A 16,171-nucleotide genomic window follows, 5' to 3' on the forward strand; every position below is an offset into this window, starting at 1 on the left:
TATTAGGGTTTTAAATAAAATTGATTTCATGCATTCACGCAATAAGGATGTATGCGGCTAGGATCATGGATATTAGGGTTTCGATTTTGATCTTAGATCATTGGGGTTTTGAGATTCAAAACCATGAAGATTTCGATTTAAATTGATCAAACAATCAATCTCGATTAGGGTTTGGGGTATCGAACTTATGATTATGAGCTTCAATTTACTCATTGGGGTTTTGATCTATTACCCTATGGTTTTGATTTCAACATTAGATCATACTATTATGGTTTGTAGTTTTTATGGTTTCGATTCTTATCAAACAATCAAATTTGATTATGGGTTCTATTTAAGGTTTTGAATTACCTTAACCTCAAGTAGGGTTGAATGGACCACCAAAGAGATGAACCGCGAGCTGGAACTGATCAGAACGCGAGCTGATGTTGTTGCGAGCTGTCTGGTTGCTGAGATCGGGAACACGAGCTGTCCAACGTGCTGATCGGGTCGCGAGCTGTCCGCGAGCTGTCTGAGATCGTTTTGTTTGCGAGCTGAGGTTGAACAAGCCGAGATCGTCTGAGCTAGGATCATGAACGCCTTAAGCTGAAGCTGATCGGGAACAGATTGCAAACAAGGATCGGGATGTAAGGTTTCGCGATCGGGATTAGGATGGTTCACCGGTAAGGATGTTCGCCGATTAAGGTTAGGGTTTTAGGCGGTTTATTTTAGTTTAGGGATTTAGATTCTATCGTGCTGATAACGTGTTGTGAAACTTGAGAATAGAATCTTATATATAGGAAATTGTACCGTCATAGAATAATGGAAAGAATAAAGAAAGGAAATACAAATATGAAAAAAGTACAAATCATAATCTAATAAGGAAAAGACAAGATGCCGATTCTCTCTCTCTCCTCACGGTCGACTCTCTCGCTCTCTAGCATTGGGCCGGTTATAAACCGGGCCGGTTATGGACATTCACAATATGATTTATAAGACTTTCTTATTTTTGCCATCTTTTTTTTTATACTGGGATACTCATGCGTATCTTGAAATATGGACGTGCTCTTAAGCTTTAATAAATTACAAAGCAAACTACAAATATTACAAATGGCCCATTAGCCCAAGACACTAATGTTTGTCCTCCATAACATCCCCTATATATTATTTGAGAAGCATTACAACTTCTTTTTGTAGCCACATATCATCACTAGAATGATTCTTAGAATCATTAGAGAAATATGTTGGTCCATCTAATTATATAATAAGCTTTTTATTAAACTAACAATAAATTCATCATTAATGTACTTTATTATTTCCTTAAATAAAATTTACGGAATTGCCTAATGTGGCTAAAGTATATATGGCAATTAATGATTTTGAATAATAAAGATTTGATAAAAAATAGTGTATCTTCTATCATATTTGTTTAATTTTAAAACTATTAAATAAATTAAGCAACCACAATAACCATATAATAAAAATTTAGATTTTTATGTATATGTTATATTTTGAATTTTTACAAACGGCTATAAATTACTAAAACTGTTAAAAGTCTCACATTCAAATTTTATGATCCATGGTTTAAAATTTTTGTTATGACAAAATACAAATGATTACAAAGATTATATAAGTAAAAAGTCTAATTTAATTAATTAATAAGATTAAAAAATTTTGTTATCAGTAATTTAAATTTTTTTCTATAAAAGATACAAATGATCAAAAAACTATATGAGTAGAAATCATCATTTAATAGACATTAATATTAAAAATATACTAAAATATATTATCTATGTTAGTATCATTTAAATTTAATAACATATCCTATCAAATAAAATTTTCTTTGGATTAATACAATTGATTTATATGTTCGCACCAATTTAATTATATTTTTAATAGTTACTGACTTTTAATTATTTAATATATATTTATTATTTTATAATATGTAAAAATATTTAATACATAAAATAATTTATATATATAATGTTGATCCCGCGCAAGGCGCAGGTCTTAACCTAGTTTAAACTTAAAACGTATTGGAAAACAATTGAGAGTTAGAGACCCAACAATTAACATTTTTGTTATCTTTCACAGTAGCAGCATCACCTCTACTGCTACTTCCTTGATGCTTGGACTTGTTCTGGAACTTATTCTTGTTTGGGCAAGTGTTCCTGAAGTGTCCTTCTTCTCCGCAAGTCCAACACACCTTCTTGCTCTTAGACTTTGGTCTTGACTTTGACTGTCTTGATGACCTGTCTTTGCTCTCTGACCTTCCTCTTTGATCACTTCTATCTCTGACATACAAGCTCTCTGCTTGTCCTTTAGAGCCACGTGAGTTTGACCCTGTCTCAAGTTCCTTAGCGTAGATGGCCGCAACAACTTCATCAAGCGTTAGTGTTGTTCTTCCTGAGCCATATCTCAGTGTGTCACGTAGTTGATCAAACTGTCTTGGTAGAGACATAAGCAGCAAGACAGCTTGGTCTTCATCAGAAACCATAACACCAATGTTCTCTAGATCTGTTATGAGATGTAGATATTCATCAATGTTGTGTTCTATCGACAAGCTTTCAGACATCTTGAAACCATAGAGTTTCTGCTTCAGGTAAAATCGATTTGGAAGAGCCTTAACAAGATAGAGCTGGTCCAGTGCTCTAATCATCCCAGCAGCTGTCTCTTCCTTCCTTATCTTCCTCAGAACTCTATCTGTAACACTCAAGATGATAGTACTTCTATCTTTCCTCACTTTTTCAGCTAAAGCTTCCGCCTTTTCTTCAGTTTCTTTCTTGTCTTCACTCGTTTCTCCTGGATCTATGACTTTTCCTGTTGGCTTGCAAGATTCTTCCAAAGCTTTGCTCAAACCCTGAAGATCTATCTGAGCTAACAGTTTGTCTTTCCACAGTGTGTAATCTCCATGACCATCAAACTTCTCAATCTCCATTCTTGTCGACATGGTTCCTTATGACCGTTAGATCTTCAGGAACCTCCACCAGTTACCGTAACCTGGCTCTGATACCAATATGTGAAGCAAACACCAAGCCTCAGAACGTCTCCTTAGGTTGATATGAAGCTCACACACACAAGAACTTGATGAAGAGAAGAGATAAGAACAGAACACTCTTGAAAAACAAAACACATAACAGAGTAAAACTAGAAGAAAGCAAGGCACTAGCTTGATAACCTAGTTACACCCGTTAACAAGGGTGTTAGTCTGGGCCGGGAACTGTCTCCTGGAATCCACTAGATCAGAGGTTACAAGAGAGTATTCAGACAACCTCACAAGCCCCTTACAAAGCTACTCAACGGTTTCACTCTCTACCCCTTCCCAAAGAACAAAGATACCAGTTTATGCTGTGTAGTTTTGTTCTTACTTTCGGCTGCCTCTATCTCTGAACAATGTATCTATTTATATGTAAAGACAATGTGACCTAGATGCCTCTGTGATGCCGTTTTGATTCCATCACAAGCATGCTTCATGTACGGACCTCTTCATTTAACTCTGCCTTATCTTCTTGTTCAATAAACGACAAACATCAGTTTGTTTTTGCTTTTATGAGCTGTGGCAAATGGCTAGTCCTTGTGGTCCTGCATAGAGAAAGTCACGTGGTCTTGTCCATGATACACACTTGCTTCCTCTCCACGTCTAAATCTTCTTCAGTTTTCATGATCTTCTTTACTAAGTCTCAACAATAAGTTGGAGAAACATAAATGTTTTTTTTTTCTGCTACAATATGGACACAATCAATGGCATAAGGAATCTTTTTATTGTCTCTCGCAATCAGGGCTGGTCCTGAGATTTTGATTATCTTATACGATTTAGTAAAGATTTTAATAATTTTTGGGCCTAAATTTTTTTTTTACAAATTTTGGAGTCTATCTATATATAATTTTTCTGGTCTAGGACGAATGTTTTGTTAGGCTTATCCAGGACCGGCCATGCTCGCAATTCATCCGTTTACTGGGTATACACTTGAAGCCTTTCCCAGTCAAATGGTTTTGATTACTGCCTTTTGTATTGGATAAGCTTCAATATTACTTGTAGAACAAGTTATTCATAAAGGAATTTGGATAACTAATATAATTAGGATTAGGATAAATGAATAGGATAGAGAAGGATTTCTATTGACTATATAAGTACATCATCATGTGATGAATCCATAAGAAAGATAATAAGCTTATGTTTTAGTTTTGACTTTTGAGTTAAGTTTCTAAACATAATAAAAGGAAGGACTCTTTTATACGAGCTGTTCGATATTGTTCTTGGCTACTTTACCTTGAAGAATACAGGTGAATCACGCTCAAACACTGTCTGTTCAAAAGCCAAGATTATCCAAGCTCGAAGTAGTGATCTTTATCTGAGCAAAAGGTTTTCTGAGAAAGTAGGGATGTTACTTAATAATTCAAAATAAATCTACTCTTTAGTTAAATCAAAATAACTTTGGGAATATTGAATGTTTATAATATGAACATGTTAGAACATGTAATAAGAGTTTCTACAGAGTATCTTGAAATATGTCAAATGAGTAACCCTTATCAGCATCTCTCTTATTTTTGCCATTTTTGAATTTTTCTTTAAATACTCATGAGGTATCTTGCATACATATGCTCTTAGGCTTTCATAAATTAGAAAACAAACTAAAAATATTACAAATGGCCCATTAGCCCAAGACACTAATGTTTGCCCATAACATTTAAACTTAAAACGTATTGGAAAACAATTGAGAGTTAGAGACCAAACAATTAACTGGAGGAAAAGGTGGGCCTGGCTTCTCCTCAAGTTGGAAAAATCGAGATCTTGCCACATAAGACCCGATAGATACTTAGATAAGAAGATAGTGACACCACGATCTATATCTACATTACATATCCCTCATGTCCTTTTCGACGTGAATCATCACGATCTGGAACTGGAATACGATCGCGACAAAGCTGTTTCTGTATATAAAAAATATATATTTGAGACACACGATATCACTTGGCCATAATCGAGCAAAAACAGAAGGGAAATGTCTTTTGTTAGATATATTTTCCTGTCACGTGACTCAGAAAGAATCACGTGAATTCTATTATTTTATTAAGGAAAAATAAAACGTATCGACAATTGAAATTATAATGTTCATAGCATCCGACCACGCGCGCCTCCACTCTTCGCAGTTACTTCCCAACAACACTAATGCCTTTGCGACAAACTGAAAACCAAAATACCTAATGAAGCTAATTTTGATTTCTTGTCGCGCCACGCACAATTCTCTTTTTTTAACTAAAATCTACTTCATATAAAAAATCAGACACTGACTCGCGCTAATCAACTACTATCACACGCTGTCCACATAAAGTACATTAGTTTACAAAAGTACCCTTCTAACAGTTATCAGTTCTACTCCACTTAAAAGTGCTATAATCCAGTGTGTCTCGTCGGCGCTAGGCCTCCGGCGCATTGTACGATACCCAGATTCACTTATTTTAGGCAAGAAAAAACAGTAATACCAAATTAAAATTAAAATCTAAAGGAGTACATTGACTGACCAGGCAAAATCAAAAATCCATAAGAAAAAAAATTAAAAACAAACTGAGATCGGGAAATGATTATCGTTTAAGACATAGCTTTACGGCAGAGAATCATATGCATCGGAGAGAAAATTTCAGTTTCGCCTCCTCTGGACAAGAAATCAGCAGTCTTAAACAACATCTCGTGAACATCGACGGTTCCCTTAGGCGCAACTCCAACAGCAGACAGAATCTGAACCACAATGTGGTTCCTCCAATAAGCGAGCCGACCCATCTTAAGCCTAGTCCACCACGGCTCAGCCGGTGGAGCCGCTAGATCCTTCTCCTTGACAACTTGGAAGCCAACTTTCTTGGCGGCCTCGGCTATATCCGAGTAAGCCCTAAGCCCAGGAAGCGCGTCACCCCTCTCGATGCCTTGGATGACCTCCACGTGTTCCTCATCCTCGGCGTTGAACTTATCAGTGGTGACCCACTCGTACGATACGTACAAAGATCCGGGTTTCAACACCCTGTAGATCTCGGCGTAGACTTCTTCCAGCTTCGGCGCGTGACACGTCGCTTCGATAGAGTACGCGCCGTCGAAGGTGTTATCATCGAAGGGCATCTGGAGGAAGTTACCACACACGACCTCGCAGAGCGCGTCGAGTCCTGCTTTTCTGTTGTGGTCACGCGCTCTCTTCACCTGGTACTCGTTGATCGTGATCCCCACCACGTTGGCTCGCGAGTGGGATGCAATCGCGCGCATCGGACCTCCGACGCCGCATCCGACATCGAGGATCTTTTGACCCGGTTTCACTTGGATCAGATCTACGGCCATCTCTTCGTGGAGGCGCGTGGCGTCGCGGTGGGATTTGCCTCGGATGGAAGGAGAGAAGTGGAAGGACTGTCCCCATCCCCACTCGTAGATGTCGGTGACGAGGTTGTAGAACGTGTCGACGAAGTCCGGGACTTTCTCGGCGGTTTCGATCTCTTTCGGACGGCGGAAGAACGACCAGTACTGTTTGTACTTGTCTTGAACTTTCTCGGCCGAGATGGACCCCCCCGATAGATCCAACGCTCGTTTTCCTTTTCGCTCCGCTGGTCCCAGGACGCACAGGAACCAGTAGATTCCGCCGGCTACGAGAGCTCCGGTGAAGAAGAATGCTACGCCGTCCATTTTTTTAAAGAGAGATAGAGAGGAGAGACGTTTTCGTTATTGCTGGTTGAGAGAAGTCATAAATAGATGAGAACATATTTTTCATTTCGCATTTAAAATAATTAATGAGAAGAAGCCTGATTTGGCCTTTGACTTGAACAATCTAAAAAGATTTTTTTTTTCAGTGAACAAGTATATATCCAAGAAGAAAAAAAAAACGCTTAGTCAAATGAAAATTTACTGCTAGTAATTAATCTAAAGAAACAAAAGATCATTCAGTGTAATTACAGTTTAGTAATTAATCTAAAGAAACAAACCTCTAATATGTACTGTTCAGAGCATTTTCGAAAGAATCTCTATGAAAATGATTAGTAACGGCTGTGGGAACTCTACACAACAACATTTATATTCACAACACTAAATCTAAATTTAAATCTAAAGCGATCAAGACTTAACAAAAAATTTATATCCAGAGTAATTTGTAAAATTTAATCGTTGTCATTCTCCACTACGATGTGTCATTGAAAGAACATTTGATATTTGGAAATGGAAATGTACTCAAAATAAAATGAGGTACGACATTGGAACAACAAGAAAGCTCGTGGCAGCAACTGTGACACTACATTACTTCGTACGTAAATCAAGCATACATGATCCTAATTTTGATGTTGATTGGAGGGAGGATAATGATCAACGACCTCCAATGAATGATGACGATGAAGCAGTTTTAGAAGACGGAGCTGGTTCGAGACAATATATGGAAGGATTACAAGATAACATTGCAATGGATTTATGGAATACTTGCGGGTAGCCCTGGGACGGATCCGGATATCCGGGAAATTTAGGGTATCCGGATCCGGATCCGGATCCGTTGGATCCGTGGATTTAATATCCGGATCCGGATTCGTGGTTTCCGGATATCCGGGTTTCGGATATCCGTCTCGATATTCTATTATCCGCGGATATCCGGATCCGGATCCAGATCCGTCAAAATAATTAAAAATAATTTTTTTAACAAAAAATACAATTTTTTAATATAATACATAAATTAAATATTTATAAATATATTTATATATGTTTATAATATTGTAAAAACTAAAATATACTATTATAAGATTAATTCATGTATAAATATTAATATATCAAATATAAATATTAATAAAATTTAAAAATTTAATGTATTTTAAAAATACGGATCCGGATCCGGATATCCAGACCTAAAAATTAAGATATCCGCATCCGGATTCGGTTTGCACGGATCCAAGATTTTACTATCCGGATTCGGATCCGGGCACCCCGGATATCCTATTTTCGGAGCGGATCCGGAGCGGATCTCGGATCGAATCCGGATCTCGGATAATAAGTCCCAGGCCTACTTGTGGGTAGACTAGCTATTAATTTATTATACTAAAAGTTTGTGTTTTTACTTTTTTTAAACATGATTTTTTTTTTAGAATTCTTAATTTTATTTATTCAGTAAAAATATTATCATTATAAATTTTTTTTTGTTTCTATTAATATGTTGTTTAATATATATATGTATATAATACTCCCTCCGTATTTATATAAATGACGTTTTGAAGCGATTTGTTTGTTTCACTATACTTGACGCTTTGCAGAAATCAATGCAAATTATAGTGATAAAAGACTGTATTTACGTTATATTCAACGTGATATACAACATGAGATTGTTAATTAACGAAGGATAGAAAATGTTACGTATTAGATGCCTTAATTTGTGTTAAATTTCTACAGTGTCATATAAAAGAAAACAGAAGGAGTACTAATCTAGGCATGTGCATCCGAGTCTTCGGGTAGGGTTTGGACCGGGTCGGGTCTTTCAGATCCTGAAAATTTGGATCCATATAGGTATCTATAATTTATTGGGTTGGTTTCGGGTAGGGTCTTGTTGGGTCCGGGTCGGTTTGGGTCTATAATTCCAATACCTGTAAAATATCCTTAATTTGCGGGTCCATATCGGATTCGGGTAATTAGGATCTGAAAAGCACATGACTTACCCAAACTCACTCAAATTTAGTCAATATTTGACATATATATCAATTTTTTAAACCAAATAACTTAGATTAAACCATTAATAATTAAAATAAAACATTTTTAAACTCCATATTACTTAAAAATGTTATAAAATAATAATAAATATTGTTAACAAAAGATATTTCAACAAAATCATAAAATAATATAATAAAATAGAACACAAAAAATCATAGTTTTGGATATACATGTTTTTAAGTCGGATACAAATCGGTTCTTTTCGGGTTGGGTCTACTCGGGTCGGTTCTTTTCAGATCTGGGTCAATTCGGGTCGGTTCTTTTCGGGTCCGGGTCTATTCGGGCAAAACAAATTTAGACTCAAAAAGTAATTGTAAATTTTCGGTTCGAGTTCGGGTCAGATATTTTTGGGTCGGTTCCGATTCGAATTTTCGGGTCCACGTTAATATGCCCTATATATTTTAATCTATAGCTAATGTATACCAATCATGCTTTAAAAAGAAAACCTACACCTAAGATCTTATAGCCAAAGTTTTACAGCAATAAAATCTACAGCTACAACAAAAAATCTACATAATTTATTCTACAGCAAAACAAATTAAAACTACAATCTTTACAAATCAGACCATATAGCTTCAAATATAGAGTTTTTTTATCTTTAAAAAAAATTTAAAACTTCAAATTTAGAAGTTTAAGAAGTGAAACTTCAAATACGAAGTTTCACTACTCAAAACTTTTTTTTGCACCTTATATTATACATCACATTTATGATTCTTAAATATTTTCTCATTCATCGTTTTAATCTTTAATTTTTTTGTAAATTTTAAATATTTTAAATTGATTTATAAAAATTTAAATTTTACACATAAAATTTTTAAAAATAAGATTTATAATATTTTAAAAGTAAAATTAGATAACAAGAATATTACAAAAGAAACTTAATAAAAAATAAAAGATACATGAAGACATAGTTATTACACAATTTAAATATTACAACAACACTAATAGTCTAGTAAATTTGCTCCTAAACTTCTAAAATATTGTTCAAACAAATTTTGTATAACAAAAAATGAAACATTACAAAAATAATTTTATATAATAATGTGGTATTTACGCTCTGGTAGTTCATTTTTTTTAAGAGGGAGAGAGAGAGAAGAGAGACGTTTTCGTTATTGCTGGTTAAGAAGTCAGAAGTGATAATAAATAGATGAGAACATATATATTTTTGTGAATGGACTCCCTTTATTTCCCATTAAAATTATTAATGAGAAGAAGCCTGATTTGTCCTTTGACTTGAAAATTCTAAAGATTTTTTTTTTGTGAACAAGTATATCCAATTCCATGGCCAAGTAAAATATTAAGAAGAAATTAACGCTTAGTCAAATGAAAATTTATTGCAAACTCCACGAAGTTTTAATTAGTAATTAATAGGCCTGGACATTTAGATAACCGGTTCGAATCAGGATCGGATTTTACGGATTTTAAATATTTCGGAACTAGAAAAAATGGTACCGATCAGATAATTTAAAATTTCGGTTCAGATACGGTTCGGTACTTGTTGGATCCGGTTCGGATCCGGTTAATCCAAAGTAACCAAAAAATTAATGGATTCGGTTTGGTTCTAGTATATTACCAAACCATTTAATCCGAAGGAACCGAAAATCATCAAAAAAAAACTGAATATATTCAAAATTGCTGAAAAAGACATAAACAAGATAACAAAAATTACAATACAATAATATAACATAAGAATATTAATATAACCAAGCCAAAGTTTAAACTCCAAAATGAAAAAAGCATAGCATCTATCCGATTTGAAAACAAAACATAGCATTCGATAAAAGCAAAAGTGCAAAACCAACATTAGTTCAAACTTGAAGAAAATAAAACAACAAAGCAAGCGACAACAACACAACTTCAGTCTTCGGGCCACCTTCTTCTTCCCCGACTTGCATACATTCTTCTAGGCCAGGTTGAGAGTATTAAACTCTACAAATATCACAAGATTGTGTTACTACTTAAGACATGTAATGTAAGAACAAGAAGCAATATAAAAACAGAAAGAAGAGAATTTACCTTTCTCTAGCTTGTCATGTAGCTCCTCAACTAGCATTGGAGCATTGGTAACACGTTTCTCACTTAGATTGATATCAACTTTCATCCATTGCTCTGTGCACATCAATACTTTGATCATGTAGTGTGTAAAGCAACTCCTAAATGGATCAATAAGTCGGCCAGTGGTACTGAAAGCACTCTCAGATGCAAAAAAGGACACTTGCATTGCAAGAACATCTTTGGCTATCTCTGCTAAGATCGGATACTTCTGACTGTTTAGCCTCCACCAAGACAACACATCATACTCGGTTCCAAGAAAGTTTTTGGGATTCTCTACCTTTTGTTTCGAGTACATCTCTAGCTCATCCATTGCTTCTTCAACTCCTATTTTATCAACCATTGCAGTATAAAAAAAGTCCCTCCTTTCATAACCGAGATCATCAACCAAATCCATTGCTTCTTCAATGTCTTCACCTAGCCCTTTATCTTGATCTTGTTCTTGTCCATTTGATGACGATGCTTGAGTAGACTGAGATGATTGTCCACCAATTGAATCGTTCCTAAGGCGAAGACTTTACTCTTTGAACATATCAGTCAAGATATTGTGAACTGATTGATACATCTCCTTAGCCTCAGGTGTTTCTTTGCCGTAGAGCTTCTCAAAACATAGCTTCGTAAACTGCATTTTCTTAGTCGGATCAAAGACATAAGCAACAATAACCATCATGTTGACATTCTCCAAGGCATCCCAATACTTCTCAAACTTTGCCTTCATGCCATCAGCCTTGCTTTTCAACTCTTTATCGAAACTCTGACTTAGCCGTATCAGATTCTTCTCTATAGTGACTATCTCACCATAACACTTATGCGAAGAGACTGATGTGGAAGCTGAGACAACTAATGTAGAGTTGTAGAAAATGATAAGAAACTTCAACAACATCTTCACTGCATTTCAATCAACAGTAGAAGGAGGTCCTACCCTTTTGTTCCCATTCTCAACTTCGTTCAAGAAGTCGTTGTAGAGCATGTCTTCATGTTCCATTTTATCAAACACCACCTTGAACTTGATTGCTCTCTGAAGCATAAGATAGGTAGAATTCCACCTCGTTTTGATGTCTAGAGGTAAACTGCCTCGACTCATCTTTCCCGACTCAACTCTCAGCTCGAATTACTTTTGTCGTTGAGTAGAAAACCTCACATCCTGCAATGCATTACGTATTGCTTCCATATTCCCATCAATATCCTGCAAACCATCTCTCACAACCAAGTTGATGATGTGAGCTGCACACCGCATATGCATGAAGTTGCCATCCAAAACCAATGCTTCATCGCCAATCAAGATGAATTCCCTTTGAAACTTCTTCGGGGCAGATGTGTTAGCTGTTGCATTGTCAACCGTGATGGTAAACACCTTATGTATAGCCCATTCAGCCAAACATTCCAGAAGAACAGCAGCAACGTCTAGCCTCTGTGATCACATACATGCTTAAACCCGATTATAAGCTTCTTTAATTGCCTATCATCAACAAAATGGGCTGTAACCACCATATAGCTCGCTCCTGTAAGACTTGCTGTCCAAATGTTGGTGGTAAGTGAAACCCTCTGCTTACTGACTTTAAACCCCTGTTCGGAAACTCGCTACGCGCTATCCGTGCGGCGGACCAGGGCCTAGCGAGTCATCGGAAAATTGGAAATAAATCGGGGAGTAATCGGAGATTTTTTTAGGGCTATTATCAAATGTGTGGATATATTAATATGTTTCGATAAGTTAACAGACATGATGAAGTGGTCCAGTGGTTTAGCGGACCTTCAATGTTGAAATAACCCGGGTTCGATGCTCAGATTTGCAAGTTTTGTTTGTTTTTTTTCACTTTCATTAATGAAGGGCAAAAGTGTAATATACACTTCTTCTTCCTCAACCCAAAACCCTAATCTACAGCCGCGACTCTGTGTTTTTTTTGCAACAAAGTTCTTTTTTTTTGGTGATTTCATTCGTTTATGCTTTCTTTCTTTGATTTTAGCAAAGACATATAATAGATCCATGATAAAAATATCGATATTGATGTTTAAAAAGCTAGATTTTTTTGTCTTTCCCGAGTTCTTGTCCGATTGTACCAAAATCGAAACGGAGCTCTACCGTGGAGCGATTTCTTGCCGCGGAATCGGTCAATCCGGCCGAGTTTTAGAACATGGCTTTAAACCAATTCTTCAGAGCCTCCTTCTTTCTCACATACATCTGGACAATGTCCCAAGTTGCAGTCCTTATTAAATGAAGTTTGTAGAGAACAGCGCGATCACATAAGTGTCTCCAAGCTACATTTTCAGTGAAAGAAAGTGGCAACTCAGCCAACACGAGCAGCTCATTAGTCGCCTCTCTAAACACAGCTTCGGGAACTTTAGCATTCGCCAGACCTCCATCATTGGTAATCACAATTGCACTAGGAGCTTGGCTCTGTTTCCACGCCAAGTGAGACTTTCATGAAAGTAGATGCTTCTTAAGATTGGAAGTTCCTTGTGAAGACGCAAAACCGAAGATACGCTGACAATGGTTGCATCTGCACTTGTCATGGTCGTCTTCCATTCTTATGTAGTGTTCCCAGATATCAGATCTTGTACTTGACTTCTTTCTTGTATTTGGCTGTGAACTCCCTCCTGAAACAGTCTTACTTTTCCCTTTCTTATCACGGCTTTTGTTCTCCACTTGGGTTTCTTAAACTCCATTCTCTCTCTCGTAGTCAATGTTATCCGACAATGGTGAAGAATCCATCTACAAATAAAAAGAGAAAATAAAATCAATAAGATAACTAGAGAAGACCAGATTAGAAGAACATATCAATAAGAGAAGACAAAGGACATACTGATAACAAGTTTATAAAGAGCATAACATTTTTTAAAAATTAATTTCTATCACAACTCTACAAAACAAATCAATTTCAAGTGATACAGAACATTACGCCATTACATCTAAAAATTAAAATTCAAGTGATAAAAAGCATAACTAGGCTAAGCATAACATCTGAAAATCAAATCGATTTCAAGTGATAATACAAATCGATTTCAATCCAACTCACAAATGTTACAAAACTTAACAAAACAAGACCAAGAAGACAAGTACACAAATCGACAAACTAATTCATGCAAATCAATTAAGTGAAAATAATTTAACTAGCCTAAATATTTCACAAGAACAAAACGGAAACACAATCATTGATCAAAGACAACAACTAAAAAATAAATTCTTAATTACTTGAGATATGTTTCTGGATGACTCAAAAGCAAAAGAAAGAGACTGAATTTGAGACTTGATTTGGATATTCATCTCCTCTGCAAGTCTGCTCTTTTAATATGCAGATGAATTATATATGAAATCGCGAAGATCGGGAAAAAGAAATGGGTTTATACGAGTATCAAGAGTATATTTGGTTTTAGAAATAGAAATTGTCTTAAGGCATGGGAAATTAGCATTAACTAGGGCTATAAGTAGGTTAGGAGATACTTTTACTAAGTTTCAGTCGGGTCTAAACGAATACTCGTTTGGATCCCGAATATAACTTGTATCTGACCCATTACCCGACCTAATTTAAAACCTTATCCAATCGGGTATTTCTTGCTATCCGAATCCAACCCGAAATCCGATTTTTTGGATAAATACCGGTTCAGATCTTCGGATCCGGGAAATATGCCCAGTCCTAGTAATTAATCTAAAGAAACAAAAAATCATTCCGTGTAATTAAAGTTTAGTAGTTAATCTAAAGAAACAAAACTCTAATACAGTAGAACCTCTATAAATTAATAATGTTGAGAGTTTAAAATTTTATTAATTTATAGAGATATTAATTTACAAAAATTTCATTATTTAGATTTCTTATTTTAAGATATATTTATTCTAAGATAAAAAAATATATTTTATTTTAGTGTATAGAAAGTAATTGTTACTTTTAAAAATTTGACATTTATATTACTTTTATTATATTATTTGGTGTATATAATATATAATGCATAGAACTTAAATGTGATTTTAGATATAATATTACTAAATCTCATCAAAATATATTAAGTGTTAAAGAAATATAAAGATAATTTCATTGTGAATATAAAACAAACAGTATAATAATATGTTTTTACTTATATAAATTATTTATACATATAAATTATTAATTTATAATTATCATGGGACCATATATTTACATAAAATTTTCTAAAAAATTATTATTTTATTATTTTATTGATTTATGTCAAATTTTGAACCGGTCCAAGTTGGGACCGACAAAATTTATTAATTTATGGAAATTATTAATTTATGGGGAAATTTTACTTTTACACTTTGTTTAGTACTACTATTCATATATACACTTAGAAGGAGGACATTTTCAGAAATACCTAAATCATTAATAGGCAAAAGACAAAAATAACCCTCTCACAATTATAACCTCGTTTCCTATCTCTTTCTCTCTCGAGAGAATCGAGAAAGCTTCGAACGGCAACGCGACGACGGCGTCGAGATCGAGCGACGACGGTGACAACGACGAGATCGAGTGACACTCAAGACGGCCACTCTCACGACGACGATGAGAAAAGGTCTTCTCTCTCACTAGTCACGACGTCTCTCTGGAAAAAGCATCCGGTGACGACGAATAACAATCACACTACACGATTCAAAATCTCATCTCAAAAATGTCGTCTTCTCTTTACGATTCTCCTCTTCACGATTCTCTTCTTCATGATTCTCATCTTCACGATTCTCTACAAGTAAGTTTTTAAATTTGGGTATCTTTTTGTTTGTTTCAAGTCATTTTTTGAATTTGTTATATCTGTTATAAGAAAATAGAAGAAGATTGGTTGAGGATTGTCATGTTCCTAGTTAGATCTTAGAGAAAGAGTATCGATAGTGAACACTGAGTTTTTTTGAAAAACTATTAGCCTTTATAAATGTGGGTTTCAAGTCATTATAAGATGCGTGAACTCAAGAAGTGTTGTCTTTGTATTGCAGTTGGATAGCAACGAGTTTTGCACAACCTTGAGATTGCCTGGGAGGGGTTTATGAAGCTGTAAAACCACCAGATAATCCCAAAGCGATAATCCATCACTCAAAGATTGATTATGTCGAGAAGGTAGAAGATATATTAGGAAAATAAGAGTTCTCTTTGATAGAGAACTCTCACATTGGGAGCATTTTGAGGGTGGTTAAAAGGAATAGGGTTCAATTTTCAGAAGAGTTGTTCCATTTTCTAATGCAGAGAAGAGTATTGACGCAAGGAGAGGATCTCTGGTTTACTTTCTTGGACCAGCCTATGAGGTTTTCACTAAGGGAATTTCATCTGACAACAGGCTTACGTTGTGAGGAAGATCAAACAATAACAGAGCCGCAGTTCAAAATAATGAAGAAGCCATACCTTTAGATGTTGGGCAAGAATGATAAGTTTACGGTGAGAACGTTGTATAAAATGTTTAAAGAGAAAGCACGAAGCATGCCAACACTAGAAAGATTAT

The 16,171-nt window shown here is 35.4% G+C and overlaps 1 protein-coding gene across 1 annotated transcript; it reads right to left on the reverse strand.

The window, feature by feature from the left end:
- Positions 1–5,448: 5,448 nt before the first annotated feature.
- On the reverse strand, positions 5,449–6,724 carry LOC106294968 (24-methylenesterol C-methyltransferase 2). The gene has a single exon (XM_013730693.1). It carries the CDS (start codon positions 6,635–6,637, stop codon positions 5,567–5,569), a length of 1,071 nt encoding a protein of 356 aa, XP_013586147.1. The 5' UTR covers positions 6,638–6,724; the 3' UTR covers positions 5,449–5,566.
- Positions 6,725–16,171: the final 9,447 nt, after the last annotated feature.

Source organism: Brassica oleracea, chromosome C5 (assembly GCF_000695525.1).
Source record: "Brassica oleracea var. oleracea cultivar TO1000 chromosome C5, BOL, whole genome shotgun sequence".
Taxonomy (NCBI): Eukaryota; Viridiplantae; Streptophyta; class Magnoliopsida; order Brassicales; family Brassicaceae; genus Brassica; species Brassica oleracea.

Coding starts and splice junctions, on each gene's coding strand:
- LOC106294968 (XM_013730693.1), bottom strand. CDS start 6,637: ATGGACGGCGTAGCATTCTTCTTCACCGGAGCTCTCGTAGCCGGCGGA.